Genomic DNA, 25,428 nt, shown 5'->3' with positions numbered 1-25,428 from the left:
GCCTTTCTTGGAGAAACTGAGTGTACTACCTACAAGTCCTCATCTTTGTGGAGCATGTGGCGGTAACCATAAAATCAAAGAATGTAATACCTTTTCTCCTCTAGTCACAAACCAACCCACAAAAAGAAGTGGTGCCAGGCCTGTGCTTGGAATTATACCCACACCACATAGGAATGTACTCGCATTGCAAGAATGAGACAAGAACGTGAGTAGCAAAGGGGTGCACTGGCTCCACAAATGCATCAATAATATACTAATTTTGAACGTAAGCCACCGATGGCACAAGAGCAAGCACGACCTGTACTTGGAGCTCAACCTCCTACTCCTGGGACTGCTCCTGTGAGGTTTGTTGACTACGACAATTCAAATATGTGTAGAGACTTGGTAAACCCAAGCTATGTGGAGGAGGAATATGCATCATATTCATCCAAGGAAAATCTCTTTGAAAGTCCCGCATATCCAAGCCAAGCACTAGAGCCTCAACCGGGGGAACAAAATTCTTTGATGTTGCTAGGCGGCTACCAACCTAGGACTCCAGGCCCCTCAGGTCAATGGCAGCAAAGAAAAGTAGAAGCCAAACTAATGGGCCCCTGTTATGAGTGCGGAGAACCCCATTGGGCTCGTGATTGTCCACATCGCCCAAGGCAAGCACCTCGATCCAATATAATAGTACCACAGTTTCCACCAATTGAAAGATATTGTCTAGGGTGTTGTGTAGAACACTTTCCATGCTGAAACCACATGAGGAAGGCACCTCTCAACCAAAGGTCTCACTCAACTTTGTAGAGGCAGTTCCATCGCCACCTTCATCAGAGAATGAGGATGTCGTGCCACTTAGAGTCATGGACTAGATCACAGACACGAAATGCCGAAATGCAGACTGATGAGACACCTCGAACTAGGGATGCAAAGGCAAATCTAGTGGATAAGACCCTACATTCCAATAGAAAAAGGACCACTAGGAGGAAAAAGAACCGTAACAAGCAAACTAAGAGTGCATCCACTAGTTCTCAAGAAGTCTCTAAACAAAACATGAAGGATCAAGCTTTTACATCCCAAGAAGTGCATGAGGAGCATCAACCTCAACCTAGGCCTAGTGCTAAACAAGATGAGGAGGCTAGTACAACCGAGGATAGTTCTGGGGGTTCTGTTTTTGTGGATAAGGTGAACGAGACTCTAGATGCCATCATTAATGCTCATAGAAGTCGCATTGCAGCTTTATCTGAGCTACCCAAGAAGCTTCAAGAATACCCAAACCCTCGTGAGGAGGAGAAGATTAATCTACCTGTACTTCAACAACTCATTAAGGAAGCTCAATCAATACTTGAGGGCCCAACTCCACCTATCCCTCGGGGCCCAACCTCTCTTAAGCCAACATTAGAAACCATACCAGAAGTGTCATCAAGTTGGGAAATGAAAAGTGAGCTGATCTCACAAGCTTATAGCGAGAAGTCTGCACCAATTGACACTCCATTGAAAGAAGGCATTCTGCCACCACCTAGTCTTGCCTTCCCATACAATGATGAAGTTATTGATGCTAATGAGGACATGGCAAATGAGATGTGGGCAGCAGTTCATGAGAAAGTTAATGAGAATATGTCCTCTATTATTTCACCTCCATTCTCTGAAGTGGATTTTACCAGGGGCACAGAAAACATCTTTAGACGCCCAAGCATCCAGGAGGAAGTTCAAACAATTGTTTCTCCTAGAAGTAAGCATATAATGAAAACCTTACCATCTTATTTGGGAGAATATGAGAACTGTTCTCAAACCTTGAGGATACCCTCCATGCATAGAAGGTTGACAAAGGAGATGGATATGGGTATCGTGCAAGCTATTTTGTCAGCACCAGTGGCTTGTACCTTACCTTTGCTTGATTTGATAAAGCTTCGATCAGAGTTGTGGAATGATATTGCCACATGTTTGTCAGAGCAGGTATTGCTACAAAAGGGTCACCATCAATGTATTATACATCCTGAGACAAAGCATGTTATGCCAGTTCCTATCAACAAAGTAGGAAAATTTTGTGAGGACGATCAGGGAAATGCTACCCTCCCATTAGAAGTGCAAAAAGTAGCTTCAACTGCAATACTTGATAGTGGTGCAGGAGTGGGCATTGTGACAAGGTCCATTTGGGAAAAGTGGGACAAACCAGCTATTAGGAGTACAAGGATACGCTTGCAGCTAGCAGATGGAAGCTTAGAACATCCCATTGGGCTGCTAGAGAACATATTGGTCACCACATGTGGGATTGAATATGAGCACACATTTGCAGTAGTGGATTTTGGAAAGCATCCAAACTACGAAGTGATATTGGGTAGACCATTCATGCGATAATTTCAAATGATTCAGGATTGGGGATACAATTATTTGTACCTCCGACATGATTCTGTCATCACAAGGGTCAACCTAAAGAATCACTCATATCGTGATGTAACGCGGTCTCCAATAGATGAGTTTGATTCTGCTTCATCTGAGGGCTCAAGAGTTACATTGTCAGATCGGCGAGAAGATCTGTGGATGTGTGGAGCCTCATGTAAGGATTTCAACACTGAAAGAGGGCAATCGAAGTGTATCAGATGAGGCATACATTCCACAACCCTTCCCTGAGCACTTAATTAATCCCCTAGAATGGAGTCATGTCCTTGCAACATTATCGACATGTGCTTTACCTAAGCCAATTCAATTTTGTGACTCAGATGGATATGACATTATTCCTATACGAATGGTACAACCACGTGACCTTCTAGATGATTTGTACTATGGGGTTACATCCACAGCACTGCATGTAGAGGAAGTCTTAATAGAGGATTTAACACTCGAATCGGCTAATGATGTTGATAAGGAAGACGAATGGGACTCTAATTTTGATGATGATGTGATAATCCCTGAGGAAGAGTTAGGAAAGGCACGCCTACTCTTGAGAGGAAGGGAGGTTCAAATAGAGATCCCTCGAAGCCGACCCAAACGTAAATGCTGTAAGAGCCATAAGAGAATCCGGAAAAAAGATGAGAGGGAACAACGTGAGAGAATACAAAAAGAAAACGAGGAGTTTAAGAATGAATAATCTCGACCACCACCTCACTTCTCAGGAAAGAATGGATATCTATACTATGTCCAAGCACAAGATAGTATCAAAGACCAAGTAAAACGATCAGATGGATTCCAACCAGGAGAAAAGCTAAAAACTGTTAGCAAAAATTGCAAAAAAAAACAAAGAGACCAAAACAAAAACTCAAGTCTCAAACCGATTCAAAAGAGAGTGTCGGAAGTGCAAAGATAACGGTTGAACAAAAAAATTCTGATACAAGATTGCAAAAGAGAGCTCAAAACCGCATGGTCTTCAATTAGTGATGACTCAAGTGGACAAGAACAAGGTCTCAATGTTCCCCCCAACTTCACACAGTACACTCTTCAAGATCGGAAGATTGTTCTTCAACAGCCCATGCGACAAAAGCCAAGCATGCCAGGGGTTTCATATGATGGTCCAGAAGATGCAAAAAAATTTGATATCACTAAGCCAGGAGAAGAGCCTCGCTATGTGTGGATTGCCACAGACTTGTCCTTAGATGAGGAGAAGTTATTAATTCAAACAATAAAGGAGTATCGCGATGTTTTTGCTTGGAGTTATCAAAGATATGCATGATTACCTACTCTTATCTAGGTGGCCAGCTATATTAGATGCTTATTTTAAAATTTCTAACATCTTGAGATTACCCTAGCTAGCACTGTTAACTTGGCATTTGGTCATCTACAACAATCTAAACATATTATCCTTAGTTCTAAGGTGGCTTAGTGGATCTAAAAAAGAGCAAGTAGTTAAACACATGTGTGAGATCTTATAGAGAGAGGAGAAATGGAGAGAGGTTGCTCAGAGTGTAGTGATGGTGGAAAGAGGAACCAATTAGGAAACCAAAAGGAAACAATTAGGAAGTAGTTAAGAGTAGTGGGGGCATGAAACAATTAGGAAACCAAAAGAAAACAATTAGGAAATAGTAACCAAAAATAAAACATTTAGGAAATAGTTAGAAAACCAACTAGTGAGGAGGAAGAAGTTAGGAAAACAAAAGAAAAAAATTAGTAAGCAATTTAGAAAACCAAAAGGAAACAAATAGGATGAAATTAGGGGTCAATTCCTCTATATAGTGCCAAATTACCAGTAAGAACCTTTGAGAAGGATTGTGTCTATGGAGAAATTGGTGAAAGCCCCCAATCCAGATAATATAGTACAATGTGAATTAGTAGAACCAGTTCCAAACTTTGATGATAAAGTAGTTCTAGAGGTAATAGTAGTATTTAAGGGTCAGATAATGTTGGTGTCCTTGTGGATGGAGGGTCTAGTGTCAACGTGTTGTCAAATGACCCAAAGTTTAGGAATCACAGAGATAGTAGATCAACATAGAGTTATGCCTCAACATTGTTCGGGGCCAACATATTAGTGTAGCTGATTGTAGATTTCTAGTATCTTTTGTAATTCTATGGTGGATGAAGGAAAACTCCTAAGCATATACAATGTTATTGGGCCAACCATGGCCATGACATGGAAAGATTCGTTTGAACTAGGAAACATATTAGATTATCATTCACAAAGGAAAGAAAAAGGTCAAAGTATCCATACTTTCCAAAGGAAAAGTAGATATGTCTGTCCACCCTCAATTGGCTGGAAGGAGTAGATCTATCTGTCAACCATCAACTAGCTAGAAGGAGTAGAGCACAATAAGAAGAAAAAATCTTAAGGGAGAATCTGGATCTGGTTTCCTTGTTTGATGTGGATTTTGACCGGATTCTTTCCCAATATGAATTGAATACAGCCAAGTTATTATAGTACCCATGGTAGATCAAGCACTAGCAAATCCAAGGACATAGTCAAGCATGCTCTTCAAGAAAAAAGAAGAGCTACTACGGTTCCAGAAGAGATTAAAGCATTGATTACTTATAGAAGAAGTACATGAGAGGGATATGCAAGAGAAGTATATGAGAGGGATATGCAAAAATTTATCGAGTTCAAGAGAAAATTTTCGAAATGAACCTAGGAGATGAATCTAATCCTCAAATGGTCAGGGTAAATTCAAACTCACAGATGAATGGAGGTAGAGTTTGTAGCAATTAATGTCTAGATATAATGATTTATTCTCCTAGATCTATACAAATATAAAGGGAATTGATCCTAGTTTTTATTATCATAAAATCAATATCAAGGTGTTGGGGTAGAGATCAATGTAGCAACACACACATAGATGCAATAAGCAATGAGAGGTAGATGGAAACACGACACACACATAGATGTAGCAGCAGCAGCCAAGGAAAGATAGATGGTAGCAAAACACTCAAGTAGATTGATAAGAATGAGTGAAGTACAAATGAAGTGACATGATAAGGTCACTTACATGTATATATGCTCGAGGAAAAAAAAACCTCCTAAAGAGGGAAAATGTGCCCAAGCAAATTATTAGCCTACATCCACACATCACTACTATATAAACGGCTACAAATCCTCCTATAAAAAGCAATGATGTGAACATGTATAAGGATCATGTGACTAATCAAACCCCAAATGTAAATAAGCTCAAAGCTTTATGAAAAGCTTCAAACTTCTCTTTTAATAGAGCCTTAGTGAATATCCGCCACATTATCGTGTGTAAAGACATAAGCCATGCTAATCTATCCTGCATATAATGATAATGCACCTCAATATGCTTTGTGCAAGCATGAAACACTAGGTTTCTTGCACGCCTAATGCACTCTAGATGTCAGTTAAGATGGAGATAGGGGATTGTTGTCCAACACCAAGATATGCCAAAAGAAATTTAAGCCATACAGACTCCATAGTAGTCGCTTATAAAACCTGACCTATAATCAGCTTCATAACTCAAAGTAGCCAATGTTGGCTACTTCTTACTGAGCCAATGTCAGCTTCTTTATTGAGCCAATGTTGACTGCTTCTTACTAAGCCATGATATGATTAGCCCCTAGTGGATACTCACACATCATAACATTTAGCCCAATCGGAATCACTTAAAGTATGCAACTAAACATCACCCCCTTAGCATAGAATAAGCCAAGGGATTAAGTGCCTTATAAGTATTTGAATACTCTCTTGTAGCATGCCAATACTTACTTCTAGGATTGTGCATAAACCTACTCAACTAGGAGACCCCAAACTGAATTTCTTGGCCTCATATTACAAAGATAGATGATGCATCCAATCGCCTATTGTGATAATATATTGGCTCCCCCCCCCACTAAGTAGGTAGAGTGCTTCCCCCCCCCACTAAGAAGGTAGAGTGCTTCCAACATAGGTTAGAGCTTAATTGCGATTGTTTGTAGGTACATTGTCAAAGATAGCCCAATCACCAAACCACCGACAAACCCCTAAGAAAATCTTACTACCACTAAAACCAAACCTTCTTCCACTTTCAACCAAACCCTTTCAAGTTTTTAGTTTACAGTCAATCCTCTGCACTCACATATGTCACCATCAGCACCACTTAAGCACATATACGACCAAACTATTCTTCCTACCTTATGGTCATTTAAAAAGAGAGTAGAGGGGAACATGGGAGACACACCTAATGATTTATTACTCTCATTCCATCAACACACACCAAGTAGAGAAGCTCCATATCTTTCCTTCTTCATTGTTCTCCACAAAACACAGTACACTACGTAGTGATAAGTTCGCACTGAAATAAACCTAATGCTTATGTCCACACTCTGTAGTATAAAGTGACTAACTAACATAAATCCGATCTAGTAATGGTCAATTAAATTAAGCTGCTGACCATCTTCCTATACATAGTAACATCATCTAACTCATCACCAAGATCAGCCCTTAACTTTATGCTATGCTCCAATGGTGTCGTCACTCATAGGATTATATCCAGTCATGCCATACTTTGCCAACATATCCAAAGCATATTGCCTTTCCACCAACCAAGCCCTTGGCTAGAGGCTATAAAAGAGAATATGTAAATGTGAGAGAAGCTGTGAAAAGGTGAGAAGTATCTACTAGGAGAACAAGCCCTTGGCTAGAGGCTATAAAAGAGAATATGTAAATGTGAGAGAAGCTGTGAAAAGGTGAGAAGTATCTACTAGGAGAGAATAAAGGGTAGCATGAGGAGATTTAGGAGGTGTGGAGATATTTTGGGAGAGGTGGAGAGAATCAAGCAAAAGAGGTGGAGTGAATCAAGGAGAGATCAGTGGGATTAGATGCTTGGGTGTAAACTCTATAAATTGAGGCATTGGCCTAATGAGAATTTGCTAGTTTTTTATTATCCATGCCTACATTAAGCTATCAGTTAATTTTTCACTAATCACATCTTAATTATTATCTAATCTCTTTGTTAATGATGTTGATTCTAGCATTTGATCCACCATAGCTCATCACATTGCTATAATTTTAACATGGTATCAGAGCTTAGCCTAGAATCCATCAAGTTTATGAGCCCATTATCTAACTGATTAGGATTAGTAGATTATTAAAAAATAATCTCTTTTTTAGCTATTTTCAACTAGCCCTCTGTACCCCCAGCCAATGGAGGGGCTTGATCTCCCTCCAGGAGCAAAATTAGGGCAAGCCCTTCTAGGTATACATAGCTACTTCATTGGCTCCAGCCAAACAAATCAGCGTAGCAAACCGCCCACCACGAAAGCTCACGTTTTTTGCTAATCTATAGGTGCCTTTTTTTCTGAGTAAAAATGACATCTCTTCTTCTCCAGTTGCAATGGGTCTAATTCCTCTTGGCCCTAGGGGTTTTCAAGGGTGCTCTACAAGCTGGCAAAGTCAAAATTTGATTTGATCAAGTCTACAGTGAGATCCAAGCTCTTCATCAAATCTATAGGTGACTTTGGTAAAACAGAGACTAAGCATTCAATGTTTGGTCAAATCTTGCGTTTCTTGTCTTAATCCTCTACTAGACTGATTGCTATTGATGGCCTTGAAAGGATTTGAGCTAATTTGAACTCTAAGGCCTCAGATCTGGGCTCCCCGTATACTCTATTTTTTGCACACAAAATAGAGCATTAATTTGCTAATCAGTGATTAATCAATGCTAATCACTATTTTTTTGTACAATTGAGGGTTCAAATTAACCATTAGCTATTTGATACAGATCCCTATAGCTTCAGATTCAATTCGGAGATGGTTTGATACTCCAACCATTCTGTACAAAGGTTACCCTTGATTTAATGTAATTTCTGGTGATTTTATGCTAATAAATTTGTTGTAATCATCTCTTAAACACTAGATTGAGTTGTAAAAGGGTAGACACTGTCCTTGAATCTTGAAATTGGATCAAGAGGTAAGACCCCCTTCACATCATCATGAGTACAGCACAAGAGAAAGCCAAATTTAATGGGGAGCAGTTTTACACATGGCAAACAAAAACCATGTATCTGCTCATGAGGAAAAATCTGTGGGGGCTAGTTGAGGGAAGAGATGAATGCCCAGAGGTGAGAGGAAAAAATGAGTGGAAGAGCAGGAATGAAAAAGCATTGGGACTTATTGCACTCAGTTTAAATGATGAAATCATTCATCACATCATAGGGATACAATGGGCAAAAGGTGCATGGGATGAACTCAATAAATTATTTGGCACACAGGCTAAAAATTCAAAGATAAATCTGTTAATGCAATTCTACAAATTGGATAGAAGGAAAGTGAACCTTTAATCACACACTTGAACAGATATAAAAGCATTAAGCAACAATTGGCAGCTATTGGCAAAAAGGTAGAAGATGATGAGGCACTAGCAGTGCTTGTGAAGAGTGTGGACAAAGGTGAATATGAAAATATTGTAGCAACACTAAAGAATGTACCTGAATTGAAGCTACACGAGATAGAAGGAGCTCTACTAGAGTAAGAGAGCAGAGGCAAAGAGAAGAAATGGCTCGACTCAACAGCAAGAGAAGAAAAAGCATTCTTCACCTAAGGAGGATTCTCTCGAGGACGAGGACGAGAAAGAGGAAGAGTAGGAGGAAGGACCTTCACTGGCCACAACTGTGGAAAGCCAGGACACATAGCAAGAGACTGCTACAGCAAACCCAGTGGAGAAGGAACGATATCGGCAAACTTCATGGAGGCTCTTAATAAGGAAGTGGAGTCGGATCATCTTTTCTGAGAGAGAGAGAGAGAGAGAGAGAGAGAAACCCCACAACCCAATGTAACCTGCCCCAACAGAGTAAAACCACCTCTGAGCCACCGATGATGTAGGCCATGTGGTAGATGTATGTGTGAGCACTTTCGTTAAGGTCACGGGCACTTATAGTAGCCTTGGACACGTAGAGAGAGAGTGTGTCAAGGACTATGAGTTTAGGGACTTGAGGCACTGTTGCGGACTATCAAGTAAGAGGGAAACTTGGTATAGGGTCCAGGTGTGCTAGGAGTATTCACTTGAGGGGAGGTGTTAAAATAGACAAGTGAATAGGGTGTGTGTGGGAACAAGCCCTTGGCTAGAGGCTATAAAAGAGAATCTGTAAATGTAAGAAAAGCTATGAAAAGGTGAGAAGTATCTACTGGGAGAGAATAAGGGGTAGCATGAGGAGATTTAGGAGATATTCTGGGAGAGGTGGAGAGAATCAAGCAAAAGAGGTGGAGTAAATCAAGGAGAGATCAGTGGGATTAGATGCTTGGGTGTAAACTCTATAAATTGAGGCATTGGCCTAATGAGAATTTGCTTGTTTTTTATTATCCATGCCTACATTAAGCTATCAGTTCACTAATCATGTCTTAATTATCATCTAATCTCTTTGTTAATGACGTTGATTCTAGCATTTGATCCACCATAGCTCATCGCATTACTGTAATTTTAACACAAATACCATGTGTTGTCCTGATAACCTCAATGCTAAGAAAGAATCTCCGCTCTCCCGAATCTTTCATATCAAATTGGTTGCTTAATGCTACCTTCACATTGGCAATATCATTCCACAATCACCTATGACTATCAAGTCATCCCACATAAATGACAATCGCCGCCATGCCATGCTCTGTCTTCTTCATATATAATGAAGAGTTTGAATTTCCCACATTGAAACCAATGTTCATACTTGCTAATCCCTGTGGGGCTAGTAAGCCAATTTATGCAGAGCCCCAGAAAACCTCATTTGGATGCAGTGAGACGCATTATGCGATATGTAAAGACCATTGCACATTATGGTCTACTTTATGAGAGTGGTAAAGGCTTGGATATACATGGCTACACAGATGCTGATTGGGCAGGTAGCTCATATGACAGGAGGTCTACTAGTGGTTATGCTTTTACACTTGGAAGTGCCGTGGTGAGTTGGAGTAGCAAGAAGCAACCTACAATTGCTTTATCCAGTACAGAGGCTGAATATAGAGGTGCAGCCATTGCTACTTGTGAGGCAGTATGGTTAAAGAATCTCTTGGCAGATTTGGGTGAGCCTATTGATGGCAAAGTTGTCATTCATTGTGACAACATGAGCAGTATACAGTTGGCCAAGAATCCAGTATTTCATGCGAGGACCAAACACATAGAGGTCCATTATCACTTTGTCAGAGAGAAGGTGCTAGATGGTACAGTTGATCTACAGTATGTGAAGACTGATGAGCAGGTGGCAGACATCTTTACAAAGCCACTTAGCAGGGAGAAGTTTGAGTACTTTTGTACTATGTTGGGAGTACATGGGATGAGCTTGAGGGGGAGTGTTGAGAGCCTTGATATCCCAAGCTCATCTACATCTTCATCTATGGCAGTACATCATGAGCTTGAGAGGGGCTGTTGAGATTCAAGCTCGATGTCAGTGTGAGCCAGCTATGCTATGTGCTGGCCTGTTAGGTAGGAACATGTGTGAGACATAAATGACCGCGTGTCCAGCTGGTCATAGCGTGTGGGCATTAGCTAGGGTTAGATGTGTGTGGACACAACTCATAGAGTGTTGTGTGTATTATGGATTATGGCTTTATGCATTGTGTGAGAAGGAAGATGGCTTCCCTCTATGGTTAGGGTTTGCAATATACATTAGGGTTTGCTCCTGTGTGTGTGTCTCCTCTCCCTCTACCGCTTTTTCAACAACCATGGCATGTCTCCTTCGCAGTTTTGCTTCTTTATGCGAATACGATTGAGGTAGTGATTTTGGGAGCCGTGATGCTCTATGTATATATCGAAAACTTTTGATAATAAATAAAATTTTGTAAAAAAAAAATCTAAATTATTTTCATGATTGTGAATATGGTTAATCTTGTTTCACGATGTATGATGAAATAATTATATGTTTAAAGAATAAATCGCAAAAATTAAATAATCATAAATCTGTTGTCAAAGTTAACAAAAATCTCGTTTTGTCAGAGTCATGAGGCATGCGGCCCATGCAAGGCAACCGGATCCTCTAACCGATGATGAAGAGTTAGATCCGGATGTTCGAAAAGCCCTGCACAGATCCCAACCTGGTCCCCTTCAAGGGTAAAGGGGAGCAGTTAAGTGAAGTAGTGGAAAAGTGGATTGAAGTAATGGAGGAATACTTTGATGTAACTGGCTACAATGAAAGAAGCAAGATGGCTTTCACCAAGTTAAAGATTGTGAAAACGGCCAGGGTTGCTTGGAGGAATCACTGCGAGACTAACCGTCTCGACCAGAATACATAGACCTGGACCGATCTTAAAGCTTACCTCAGAAAGAGGTTTTGTCCTTCAAGCTTCCTTGAAACTAAAATGAATGAATTCTTGGAATTAAAGAAGGGTAACCGGACAATTGAAGAGTACCATCAAGCTTTTGCCCTTCTCCTCAAATATTCCCCTCAGTTGGATGAAGAGCAGCTGATGGCCAGGTTTATTCGAGGAATGAATGAGCCATTGGACACCTTAGTAAAGAATGCCAAACCTGTCTCAATGGCCGAAGTAGTAAGAATGGCAAAGGACTTTGCCAAAGCCTTTGTTGTTAAGGTCCCGCCAAAGCCTGCACCCTCTAACTTTAAAAGATTCCAAACCCCGGGAAGTACTTCAAACTTTCCTCCCCTAAGAGGCAGCAAGGCTCAAATCAGAATCAGGATGCGGGAAGATTCAAGAGTGAAGGAAGACCCTTCCCCCAGAACACTTTCTCAGGAGCCCCACCTACTTCAAGGATTCATAGGGATGAGCTCAGAAGTGAGAACCGATGTTTTGGATGTTAGGGTTTTGGTCACCAGCTGAAAGACTGCCCGACTCCTGCCATGTCAAGGGGACAGGGAAGTCAAGGACCGAGAATGCTAAGACCAACCCTTCCTATCAGTCAAATCAAGGACCATCTCGCCCAAATCAGGGAAATCCCAGAACTCCAGCTCAGCTGTCTACCTCTATCCAGAGTAGCCTCAGAACTCCTTCCCAGAACTGGGCAGCCAAAGAGAAAGAGTCCCGCATCAGACTGCAAATAGCCAGAGCAATCACAATTGCAGAAGTGGAAGAGGAAAGAGGACAGATTTATGCTACAATTGAAAACCAAGGGCCAAACCATCAATTCTTCGTCATTCATACTCCAGAGCTGAGTATCAGGGTAAGACTTTTAAGCTTTTGATTGAGGCAGTACTCATTCTTTCATTTCCCCTGGATGCTTGCGTAAGCTAGTCTTAGATCAGAAATCAGGGAAACCTATTCAAGTTGAATTGGCAAGTGGGAAGATTCTTTTCACTCACCTTGAGATAGATCGTATTCACTTCAATCTAGATGGGAATTTAACTGACTGTCAGTTCAGAGTTATACCTTTGGGAGTTTTTGACGAGATCCTTGGAATGGATTGGCTCCACAAAAATCAAGCTGACATTCACTGTCATAATGGAACCATCTCCTTTCGTGACCTTCACGGAAACAAAAGTCAAGGAACCGGAATTTCAGGATCCCCTAGTCTTTGCAGTTCGTAAAAGCTTCTAAAAGAAGCAGCGCATTTATCTTGTCAAAATGAATCCGGTAGACTCAAAGTTAAAAGCTAAAGAACCTGAATGGTTATGTTAATATGATGATTTATTCCCAGCAGAATTAACAGAGACGCCCCCAATTCGGGAAGTAGATCATGTGATAGAATTGACCCCCGGAGCTCAGCCAATAGCCTTGCACACGTACAAAATACCAGTTCCTGAAGCCATCAAACTCAAGGAACAGCTTAGACAGTTGTTAGAACAAGGGTTTGTAAGACCCAGTGTTTCACCTTGGGGTGCGCCAGTTCTCTTTCAGAAAAAGAAAGATGGAACGCTAAGACTCTGTGTAGACTACAGAGGTCTCAATCAGCTGCTGTTGACAGTTAAGAATAAGTATCCTATCCCCAGAATTGATGAGCTTCTGGGACAGGCTAAGTGGAGCCCAGATCTTCACAAAGATAGATCTCAAATCAGAGTATTATCTACCTTTTGAGGTAGTATAACTGATGCCAGTGGTTTTGCCCTGGGAGGTGCACTCATGTAGGAAGGTCATGCAGTGGCCTATGAATCCCGAAAACTCAAAACGCATGAGAGGAATTATGCTGTCCACGACTTGGAACTACTTTCAGTAGTATATGCCCTGAAGTTGTGGAGATATTACCTATTGGGTCAAAGATTCACTTTGATGACAGATCATCAGAGCTTAAGTCTTCACTCAGAAGGATCTCAACATGCGCCAGAGAAGGTGGATGCAGACCCTGCAGGAATTTGATTTTGAAATCAAGTACCGCCCAGGCAAAGAAAATGTGGTAGTCTCAGCAGAAAAGCCTCCTTGCTTGCAATTACTGTAGTGTCAAATCCTTTGATTATTGAAGCAAGAGAGAAGATCATGCAGGATAGATTCTTTGGCCCTATTGCTGCCCTACTTATGCAGGAAAGCAAAACTCCACAGGAGTTGAACTGAGTTCAAGGGTACAGCCTGGATGATGGAATTATGTATTATAATCACACGCTATGCATTCCCAATGATGAGGGAACTAAGGGTAAAATTCTGAATAAAGCCCATGACAGCCTTATTGTAGGACATCCAGGTTTCATCAAAACCTACATGTCTGTGTGAAGAAAAGCTTCTTTTGGCCTGGTCTAAAAAAGGATGTGCTTAATCATGTACGTCAATGTCTGACCTGTCATAAAGTCAAGGCTGAGAGAGTAAAAATGCCTGGGAAGTTACATCCATTAGACATCCCCCAGATGAAGTGGGAATGCATCAGTATGGATTTTATTAATGGATTACCTTCAGTGCAATCAGGTTACAACTCCATCTTCGTGGTAGTTGATAGATTAACCAAAGTTGCCCATCTGATCCCAGTAAAAGAAACCTACACTGCAGTGGATGTGGCCAAAGTGTTCCTCAAAGAAGTCTTCAGATTGCATGGCCTACCCAGAAGAATAGTAAGTGATCGAGATCCCAAATTCACGTAAAGATTCTGGACTACATTTTTTGAAGCAGTAGGAACTTTCTTAGATCTCAGCACAGCTTACCACCCTGAGACCGATGGTCAAACTGAAAGCGTGAACTAAGTAATCGAAGATATACTTTGGTCATGCTGTGGGGCAGGGAGCCCAAGAAGTGGCTAAGCTATCTACACCTAGTCGAGTTTGCCAACAATGCTTCTTATCACACAAAAGTTTTGGGATGAGTCCTTTCAAAGCTCTGTATGGACAAGATTGCTTAACTCCATTAACTTGGTCCGACCCATTGATTAGGGTCGAGATGTCCAGACAGATGCTTGATGACATGGAGCAGCAGATGCAGGCAATTCGCAAAGATATAAAAGCTACCCAAGATAGACAGAAGCAGTATGCAAATAAGAAGAGGACAGATAGAGAATTCGAAGAAGGAGATATGGTTTTCATTCGAGTATGCCCCAAAAGAAGTTTTCTATCTCTTGGGAAGTACAAGAAGTTATCCCCTAGATATTGTGGGCCATATCTGATTACAAAGAAAGTAGGTGACTTAGCCTACGAGCTTCTTCTGCCTCCTCATCTCAAAGTACATAATGTATTTCATGTCAGCCTTCTTACAAAGTATGTACCAAGCTTGAATTGTGTGCTTGATGATGAAATCTTAACTTCTTCAACCCAAGGACAGATGGAACTCCAACCTGAAGAAATCCTTGATGTTCGAGAAAAGGTTCTCAGGAACAGAATTGTGAGAGAATTATTGGTCAAATGGAAGTTCTATCCTTTTGAAGATGCCACCTGGGAGAAAGAAGCCGAACTGTTTTGCGGGATTATCCCTAGTTTGCAAGATGAGGACATCTCAGGTTTTTCAAGTGGGAGAGAATGTAAGATTCCTCCCCAGCCTCTTAAGATGTCCAGTATCTTCCCCTTTAATCAATCCCTCGTCAAAAATATAAAAGATCTTGTTTCTACCTGGGCCTAGAGAGAGAAAATGTTCTAGAAAGAGGTTATTCAGATTTTGAATATTTTTGGATGGAAAAATATCTCTTCTTATTAAAATAAGTTCCTCCAAAACAAAAGTTCAAAAAGATTATCAGAACGTGCATTAGAAATCAAGTATAATCTGTTCAAGAGGCCTTATCCTAGGGGTCGAGATTTTCGAAAAATTTTAAATTAAGGTTTTAAGGGGCCAATCAGATTCATCCAAATGTGTGGAGGAGAAGATAAATAGAAGAAATAAAGAAAATCCCCCCAAAAATGAGTAAATACTCACATAAGATGAAGAGTGGACTAAGGACCAAAGGAATTACTAAAAAAATGGATTTTTGACACCTCACAATGGGAATCCCCCCTCATGAAGGAGGCGCCTACTTCACATGTGTGGTGGAGTTTAAAATTATCAAAAATTGAGATATTTTATCTCTCCTCTCTCCTAATTCAAGTCTAGTTCCAAAAAGTAAGCTAAACTGACCTAAAAATGGTCAACAATTGACCAAACTGATTTGGAAAATTCTAGAATCAGTTTGCTTGGTTAGAAGCTCACTTTTTCCTTTAAATAGAAGCCTCCTCCTTTGTTGAAGCTTAATAGTGTTTTATGCACTGTTACTCTACTCCTCCCAAGAGCCAAGAACTGTGAATTTCTTAATAATTCACTAGTTTTTGACCATTCTCTCTTCTAAAGAATTGGTGGCCACTCTTGTTGCAAACAAGAGTAGATCCCTCAAACCATCAAGCCAAAGAAAAGCTCCCAAAATTTCATGTAAGGAAGATATCTTACTTTTTCTTATTCTTTTAATGGTTTTCTAAATTTTTTGTTATCTTAAAATGATAAACAGATGCTATGCCTTCTTGGAAAGGCTTTTCCCCTCTCTCATTCTTAAAATCAGCCCTTCTTTATCCTAGTTAAGTGATATAATTATTGGAATTAAACTTTTCATATTGTTTCTCTCTTAAAAGTGAAAATTGATTAGTTTAGAATGCTTTAAACCAATTGGGGATAATTTCCTAATGAGTAGATTAAGGTTAGAAAAATTGAAAAATGGTCAGCTATACAAAGGAGGTTATGGCAAAATTTTCTAAAAATTTGTGAAATAAATTTCATCTTTTATTAATCAAACAGAGTAATCCCCATCGTTTGTGTATTCTAAAAGTGTCATTTTCATTTATGCATAGAAAGATGCATATTGATTATTTTTTTCATTATAAAAGAGTGATTTTCAATAGAATTAAGTTCTATGCATAGAAAGATGCATATTGATTATTTTTTTAAATAAAAGAGTGATTTTTAATAGAATTAAGTTTTATGCATAGAAAGATGCATATTGATTATTTTTTATTATAAAAGAGTGATTTTCAATAGAATTAAGTTCTATGCATAGAAAGATGCATATCGATTATTTTTTTATTATAAAAGAGTGTTTTTCAGTAGAATTAAGTTCTATGCATAGAAAGATGCATATTGATTATTTTTTTATTATAAAAGAGTGATTTTCATTAGATATAAATTCTATGCATAGAAAGATGCAAAATGGTTAATTTTTTTTAAATTACAAAAGTGTTACTTTGATCAATATTGATTTTTATGCATAAATAGATACATAAAAGAATATTTTTTATTATAAAAGTCTTACTTTCATCAAAATGGATTTTTATGCATAAATAGATGCATATAAAAGTGATTATAAAAGTGTTACTTTCACCAATATTGATTTTTATGCATAAAATAATGCATAAAAGAAATTTTTTTATCAAAATAAGAGTTCTCTTTAATCCTTGTTTAAATCCCATGAATATGGGTAAATGAATTAAGTAAATACTCTGTGAAAGAAAATTTTACCGTTTTATATTCTCTAGGATGGTGAGAAAATTCAAAAAAACTATCGAAGTCGGAATTTAGATAAATGACTAATTTATTCTCATAGGAATTCGTGTTTAGTTTTGAATTCAGTAAAGTAGCAATTGAAATATTACCTTCGAGAAAGATAGTTCAAGGAGAACCTTTCCAGACTCAAACCCTGAATCAGACTATGACCAAGACGTAACTCCTTCATTAGTTTCAAGAAATGACAAAGTAACCAGTTCAGTAATCTACACTCAAATCACCCATCAAATCTGAAACTAAGTTGAGACCTTTGATTTTGATCTGAAGATCAAGAATTCAATTTTCGAAGAATTCTGGTTGGGAATCCAGACCTGTGATCTAGAAGTCTTGGGATACGGAATTAAGATATACTCATTATACTCAAAAGAAAATCAAAACTGAAAACTTGCATAGAAACCCTGTTCTCTTAAAGGACTATCTTACGCCAGAATGCTGGAGGGAGCATTTGGTATATGTGTGTTCTAAGGGAAGCTCGGTTGCAACAGTTAGCGGGGAGTTTTCAAAGGACGGCTCACGCAGCAAAGCCTACCCAGGTCTTGACCAGTCTCGGTATGGTTAAACTGGTGCGCTTCCGGTACGATGGACAAGGGCCGATGAAGCAGTCCCTGAGTGAAGTGCCAAGACACCTAAGGAGAATCCTGGAGGGTTCTGACCAGGCGATGCACGGACTCGCGGTGCCGAGGACACCCGTGCATATGTCGTGAAAGATATATATGTATGATAAGGAGAAACTTATTGTAATCTGTTTACTGGATCTCGTTGTTGACCTGCTGGTCTCAACGGAGAGTCCAAAGTGATACTGTTGTGAGAAACAAGGATTGAATGAAAATTTTGAGTTGTGACATCTGTACCCAGTAATTGTTTGTCAATGGATTGTTTTATAAATTAAAGTTTAAAGAGGAGTGTGTGAGTATCTGTATTCTAAAGAAAAAGTTAAGAAAGGCTTTCAATTATGGGTGGGTGAGTACTTGTCTGGTTCTACTATTCCAGTGGTTGGGTGGTAGCTAACCTATGGGCCCGAATCAGTAGGGTTTTAATAATAAAATTGATTAATAGGATTACGCTTAGAACTCGAGTAGTTAATTAAAAGCTTGAAGACTTCTCAAATGAATAGATCAACGGTTGTGCCTTATTCAATTAGGAAAAAAGCGTTGCTTCCTTCAAGTTAAGTCTGTTATAGTTTCCCTTCTATCCGGTTTATTCAGATGAAGGTTAGTTCAGTCTTCACCTCGTTAGAAAAATTCGTTAAGAAATTCAAAATGGTGGAATCATCCCCGCTTTCCGGGCATGGGAAATTTTCTTGGTTTCGGTTTTCAGAATGACCACCAGCTTAGTCTCGTGCCCGGACGTTTGAGGGCGAGGCCCCGAGTGAGAAACCCTGCTCAGCACAGAGGGAGCTGCTTCCGCTGCCAGCAAAATCGAGAATCTGGTGCGCGGAGGGGGCAATGGGACCTCACAGGAAGCATAAACACCGGTAGGGATTTAAGTTTGAGCCAAATCGAGCAATATGTCATGTATTCATCCAAGGGGTTGAAAGCTGGATCTTAAGGTATGACGTGTGCAAAATAGCTAGCACCCCATACACCTGCCTTTTGTACCGAAGCATAAATAGTGGTGGCTATAATATTGTTGTGTTCAATGTGTTTTCTTTGTTCCAATAACATTGCATGTATTGTCTACAGAAGAAATAGTGGGGAGCATATGTTCCTGCCTATCCTGCTTTGGACTTTTACCTGAGCAGAGCACTACTATTTTGGTTTGTAGGTTCCAGTTAATCGAGGTCTATTTGGTTCCAGTTAATCGAGGTCTATTTGGTTGAATGTAAATGCGAGAATTTTCAATGATGGGTTGCAAGTTGATGGAAATGCCTTCAATTCAATATTGCTTTGTTTTAATTATCCAACATTACTTGCAAGGAGGGACAAATGTCATGAAACTGTTCACTGTGTGTCCTGAGTCATGGGAGGGGTCACATCCACATTCTCAAAGCTGCTCGCTTATTCGTGCTCACTTTCTGGCCATCCTCATCAATATAATGAGCAAGCTATCTCAGCATAGAGAATACAATGAATCTACGATAATACCCTATATGATCCATGAATCGTTACACTCCTTTATGGTTGGGTGGCAGCAGTTCCAAAATTAGCTTTACTTTATTGTCATCAATGGAGATTCCATTTTTTGACACAATGTGTCACCATGTTTTACCAAAAAATTGACGTTTTGAAGGATTAAGATATGCGATATAATCAACATATTTGAAATATCTTTTTCAGGCGTTCTAAATGATCTTTCCATTGTGAGTGCATACAAAGATCATCTAAAAAGATTTCCAACCACTTCTGCAACTAGTCCTTAAACGTTGTACACATCAATCTTAAAATGTTGCAGTAGCATTAGTTAGAACAAATGGCATGACTTTATAGGTAAACATTCCCCATGGTGGTTACTTGTGAATGCTGGTTTATGCTGATCTTGAGGGGCTATGGATACTTGATTATATCCCAAAAATCCATCCAAAAAGCTATATGCTTCCACCCCTACCACTCTTTCCAAAACATACTCAGTGTATGATAAAGGGTAATGGTCTTTCCACATTGCCGCATTGACCTTCTCTTTAAATCCATAGATACCCTGAGCTCACCATTCTTTTTGGCACAATAACAATTGACAACACTACGATTTTTGTGTCTCCACTAGTGCAGTCTAATTGTGAGTCTTTTACATACCTTAACTAGTTTCAAGCTTGCTTCTATCCATCTCTCCATGGGGGCTTCTTTTCACTCTAAATTCTTGCAACATTATCCTGTAGCCTCTCATTTGAGTGCTTTATATCTACCTCGAAAGCTTCAAGCTCTCTCTACATCTTTTTAAAAAGAAATTAGAGTAGTAAGAAAATCGCAGGATAGCTCGAGAACCTTGCATAAAAAATTGCAAGATATCTCGAGTGATCTTTTCTGTATAAAGAAGGTTTAAATCTTGCCAATTCTGATCGCTTCTATTTATCGTCTTATGCACACCCGCCTCTCTCTCTCTCTCTCTCTCTCTCTCTCTCTCTCTCTCTCTCTGTCTGTCCTGCTAGGCTCGTTGCTAGACATCGCTGCTCTCTCTTTTCCTCTGCAAAATCATGTCTCCTAATAATAAGGAATAGATGGTCTCTCTCTTCTGCTTGTCTCTCTACTTGCATCAGCGTAGGTTGGATGCATGCATCAAAGACCAGCTCTATCTTTCAAGCTATCTGTACTTGCATGAGCAGAGGCAGATGCATGCATCAAAGGGTAGCTCGGGCTCTCTGTACTTACGTGAGCACGGGTGGGAAGGAAGAGGTAGGTGCAACAGGATAGACCTAGAGCTTCCTGAATGGGAGCAGGTGCAAGGGGGTGAGAGCCGTTCCCTCTCTCTCAGTCTCTCAGGGGGGAGGTGCAGGAGGAGGAGGAGGTGATAAAGGGGGAGTAACTTCTAAGGTTGTGTGATATTGTTTACAAAACACCACAAAATGGCAGGACATACTTTTGCAAATGGGTATTTGCAACTTGTGTACTCTTGGGGGATATAATTAATATGAAAATGGTGGAGGGAGAGGTTTGGTTAAAGGCAGGCTAGGGTTCAAGGAGGGGTGTGTGTGTGTGTGTGTGTGTCTCTCTCTCTCTCTCTCTCTCTCTCCCCCCCGAGCGCGAGCCATGGTATCTGGATCGGGTCTGTGCGCCCGCGTGGTGGTCGTGGACGCTCGCCATCACATGCTCGGCCGCCTCGCCTCCATCCTCGCCAAGGAACTCCTTAACGGCCAGCGCGTGGTAAGCTCAGCTGTGGCTTTTTGCTGCATATTAGATTCTTTAGGGTGTCCTCTTGTAAGCTATGAATTTTCAGACTCATAGGTAGGCTTTTCTCGGGGTTTCATGTTATCCGTGTATCTCGTTCTCTCTATACGGTTTCTTGCCTGGTCTCAGCGCGGCCTAGGGTTTTCGTCATCCTGTCTCTGTCTTTTCCTTTTCCCTACTCTGCATGCATTTTGGATCCTGTATGGTGGGATTTCCGATTTTTGACTGAGAACTGCTGAAAAATGTTTTTTTTTCCATGGATCACTCTTCCGGTCTCGAAGTTGTATACATTTAGATTCCTATCTAGGGTTTTCATGTTTTGCTTGTCTCGCATTTGTTCAGAGTTCCTCCCCAGGGTCTCCTATCTCTGTTTCCTGCAGTCCTTGATTCTTTCTGACTGTTGCGTCATTTTATCGGGTTTCTTTTAGAGTTGCCATCACCCTCTCCTACATATTTGTGGGCTTCTATTTTTTGTTTTCATGTGTGCAGATCTTGTGCTTACCCAGGTTTTCCTGGCTTCTTATTCGACATAAGTGTTGTCGCATATGACATTTTTCCTTCTGTGTTATGCATGTGGGATGGTGAACTGAAGTGTCGGAATTTTGTAGGGTCTTGATTGCTGATGTCTGCATCGAAATGCATTCTTGGTTGTCGACAGATGTTTTTGTGTGCTTTGCCTGGATTCCTGTCAGTATTCCTATCAAGATGTGCCTTTTTTATCGTATTTGCCCTGAGTCTTGCCTGCAGCTTGCATGATTGATTGAACTTCGTAAACTACCTATCACATCCTTGAACACAGTTTATTAAGGATGTTTTGATCTGATCTGTTGTTGGGCCAATTCTTTTTTGAGGTTCTTGCAGGTGGTGGTCAGATGTGAAGAGATTTGTCTCTCGGGTGGCTTGGTCAGGCAGAAGATGAAGTACTTGCGCTTCCTTAGGAAGCGCATGAACACTAAGCCTAGTAAAGGGCCAATTCACTTTCGTGCTCCTGCCCGAATTCTTTGGAGAACGATTAGAGGGTGAGCACATATATGAAGTGCTTATGTGTAGTTGGTGTATGTTTTTTCTTTTGCCCAGTCTAACTGATGTAAATGGGGCCACCTTTTCAGGATGATTCCTCACAAGACCAAGCGAGGAGCAGCTGCTCTTGAGCGATTGAAGGCTTTTGAGGGAGTACCAGCTCCATATGACAAAGTGAAAAGAATGGTTATACCAGATGCCCTCAAGTATGTTTTTGGACTTAAATTACGCTTTTTTTGGTTTCAACTCATGGAGTAGACTTAAGAAACATGTTTTTGTGAAAGAAGAGACAACAGTATGCTGATTGCAATGCCTATGTTCTTGATACCTTTGGAATTATGCAGAAGCCCTCTACAGTCCCCGTGACCAGTGATGACTAGTTAGTATAAATAGGATTAGATAACTTGTTCATGGCATTTGATTTTGTTGATAAAGACCCTTATGATCTTAACCTGGATTCTGTTTGTTCATAAAACAAAACTGATTTTTTTTTTTGTAAGTAGTGAGAACAGGCTGCTAGGAGGCCTTTCAACTGAGGAAAAAGGGGGGGCAGTGGCAGTTGTGAGCCTCTTTTCAAGAATATGGCAAAGTGCTGGCCTTTCCCAGCCATTGCAGTTGTGGGAGGCAGATAAACCTTGTGATAACTTGTCAAGCTGGATCAAAGCTAGCAGGCAGGTGAAGCAGGTTGCTGCACATCAGACAAAGAAGAATCCGGAATGGTGGATGCTATGGGGCTGCTACCCATGAGCTGATATCGAATTTAAGTGATGATCACAGTAGATGTAAGGATCTGCTGATTCTGTACTGAATTTCATGGGGGAGAGTACTGTCCAGCTGACTGACCTGTGACTGGGCTGCTTTTTAAGGATATTCTGGGGTGTAGGTTTAATACAATTTGGATGTTAAACAATGGTTTTGGGCTATTTTCTTCCACTCCATCTCTCTTCCATCATCATCATCATCGTCATCATCTCTCTCTCTCTCTCTCTCTCTCTCTCTCTCTCCCCCCCCCCTCTCTCTACTTTATTGATTTTGTCTCTTCATGTTTGTTCTTTCTTTTGTCTCTCTTTGTGCACATTTGTTCCATAAAGAATTGCTGTCCTTTTGTCTAGTTTCAATTGCTGCTCTTCTTGTGGATGTTACTTTTGCTTGTGGAAACGGGACCGATAGTTACTTGCTATGCTCTTTTGGTGCTGTGAAGTGGTAGTATACGCACTTCAGATTAGGAAAGCTTTCTTTTGAGTTTCAAGTTTCTTGTGCACACTTCTCTTCATGGTATCACTGTATTTTGACTCTTAGTCACTCGTCTCTTCAGTGTGCAACATGCACACTTCTGTTCATGGTATCTTTGTATTTTGACTCTCATCACTCGTCTCCTCCTTCCCATCCACAGGTTTTCTTCAAAACCTTGTTCCTGATGAAAATCATGGAGGATCAAAATATACCAAGGACGACATAATGTAGACATGATTAATGATCTAGAGTTAAGCAAAAATGGCATAGTTTCAACCTTTATTAATGATCAAAGTACTCGCTTATTTTATTCATCTTCTAGCCTCTTGATATAGGCTGAATTCCACGAGGTACAATGCCTTGATGCATGCTAGAAAGTCCACCTAAATTAACTCTACTTTTTCCTAGATTGACTGCACCTTATTCTAGCTCTGATTGCTCTAATTTAGGGATTCCAACCACTAGGGTAAATGCTAGGATGCATTAATCCTTTTACTTCTACTGCTAAGGATTAACCTTACAAGTAGCATCAATTTATCCAACAGTTCCCTCTTTTCATCGCAACATCTCATTTGCAGTCCTCCTGTAACTAAGATTAGTGTTTAAAGGTCTACCTCACGAAGTCCATGCCAGGTCTGCTGTTTGTGTGAATTCAACAAAAATATTTGTGTCATGTCTGCATACAATTTGTCTAGATGTAGTATAGAGCTTTTACTAACACTTGCTCCTTTGCTAACCTGTTCTTGTAATGTTTATTCTGATTTGCTGAGTTGGCTCCAAATAGGTCAGTCTTGAACTACATTTGTTTGTGTTGGGGCTGTCTCTCATATACTTACTATAGTACCTGGATCTCTCATGAATCAAAATGCTTATAATAGAAGCCTTGGTTTCCTGCAGGGTTCTGAGGTTGCAACCTGGGCACAAGTTCTGCCTACTGGGTAGGCTCTCCTCAGAAGTTGGGTGGCATCACTATGATACTATTAAGGTGGATCTTACAGCCCAGCTTTGTCAAGTAAACTGAATTGGCTACTGTGCTGAGTCACGAGGGGATTGTAAACCATAATTTTGTTTGATGCAGGAACTGGAGGAGAGAAGAAAAGCCAAGGCCAAGGTGTTCTACGAGAGGAAAAAGCAGCTAATTCAGCTTCGTCTTAAAGCAGAGAAAAGAGCTGAAGAACAGCTCGGTGATGCCAACGTAGTCCTTGGTCCTCTTAGCTATAAGGCTTGAAAATGCATCTCTTCCTCTAGTTTTGAATTGGCTAGTTTTGTCAGAGTGGCTTTGAGAATTTTGAATGCATCAGGATATTATGTAAAAACAACACAATGCGAAGCTGGTAGGTGTTGTCTGGTTAAGCGACAATGCTTAATTGAGCTTACTACTTAGATAACTGAATTATTGCGCTCAAGGATGTTCAACTTTACGATAGTTTCAGAATATGCAAGGGTTTGTACCAGGTAGCTTCTTAAGATCGAAGGGATGGTTGCTATGTACTTGGCGTTACCTCATTTCTCTGTGTGGTCTCAAGACTTGGGTTTGATGTCCTTGTACTGAATTGCTATGTACTTTGCATTGCCTCATTTCTCTGACTGGTCTTAAGATTTGGGTATGTTGTCCTTGTACTACCGAATTACCCAAAATTTTATCTTCTTTTTTATTTGTCCACTGAACGTGTGGGCATTGTGCTTGACCTTGGCACATCGATTTCAATCGGCACATTTTGAAGTAAAGTATTATCACAAGTTGACGTGGAAGAACCATGAAAAGTAAGTGACCTGAGGCTGATGGTTTGTCTTATGAGGCTGAACTTGGGGCAGCTCCCTACTTGCAGGAAAATGTCATTTGATTGTCTGTGGTGTATGAAGGTAGCTCTGTTCCAGCAGCTTCAATGTGCAGTTGTGCTGTAGTTCTTGCTTATGTGGATTAGTGTTCTATGTAATGAATCTACACTTAAATAGTAGTTCTTCTTTTGGTAATCCTTTATCCTTGTTTCGCTTATTGTGGTGCCTGTGAGTGAAAGGGAATGTGCCATCTAGTTGCTCCCACTGCCCCTACTGACTGCTGTATGAACATGGTGCTGTGTGCATACAGCTTTGTACCGTCCCTCTTGCAGCAAGGAAGCGACGATGTTTTGGTATGCTATTAGCTTTCATCTTCAACGTGAGATG

At 40.3% G+C, this 25,428-nt stretch overlaps 1 protein-coding gene across 2 annotated transcripts; it reads left to right on the top strand.

Moving 5' to 3' along the window:
- The first annotated feature begins 20,706 nt into the window (after nt 1-20,706).
- LOC147606476 (large ribosomal subunit protein uL13w-like) lies at nt 20,707-24,928 on the top strand. 2 transcript variants are annotated; one of them, XM_086792303.1, is made up of 5 exons: nt 20,707-20,985; nt 21,871-22,028; nt 22,119-22,235; nt 24,160-24,247; nt 24,341-24,928. In XM_086792303.1, the coding sequence occupies exons 1-5, from the start codon at nt 20,872-20,874 to the stop codon at nt 24,488-24,490; spliced, it is 627 nt and encodes a 208-aa protein (XP_086648429.1). In that variant the 5' UTR covers nt 20,707-20,871; the 3' UTR covers nt 24,491-24,928. The 2 variants fall into 2 exon arrangements, with proteins under 2 accessions (XP_086648429.1, XP_086648428.1); XM_086792302.1 differs by lacking the exons at nt 24,160-24,247; nt 24,341-24,928 and adding an exon at nt 22,533-22,872.
- The last annotated feature ends 500 nt before the right edge of the window (nt 24,929-25,428 follow it).

Source organism: Cibotium barometz, chromosome 57 (assembly GCF_041138505.1).
Source record: "Cibotium barometz isolate CiBa-2024 chromosome 57, ASM4113850v1, whole genome shotgun sequence".
Classification (NCBI taxonomy): Eukaryota; Viridiplantae; Streptophyta; class Polypodiopsida; order Cyatheales; family Cibotiaceae; genus Cibotium; species Cibotium barometz.
The sequence above is the reverse complement of the archived record's forward strand: the minus strand, read 5'-3'. Positions and strand labels throughout refer to the sequence as shown.

Coding starts and splice junctions, on each gene's coding strand:
- LOC147606476 (XM_086792302.1), top strand. CDS start 20,872: ATGGTATCTGGATCGGGTCTGTGCGCCCGCGTGGTGGTCGTGGACGCT. Junction 20,986..21,870: donor TCCTTAACGGCCAGCGCGTG/GTAAGCTCAGCT, acceptor AGGTTCTTGCAG/GTGGTGGTCAGATGTGAAGA. Junction 22,029..22,118: donor CTTTGGAGAACGATTAGAGG/GTGAGCACATAT, acceptor CCACCTTTTCAG/GATGATTCCTCACAAGACCA.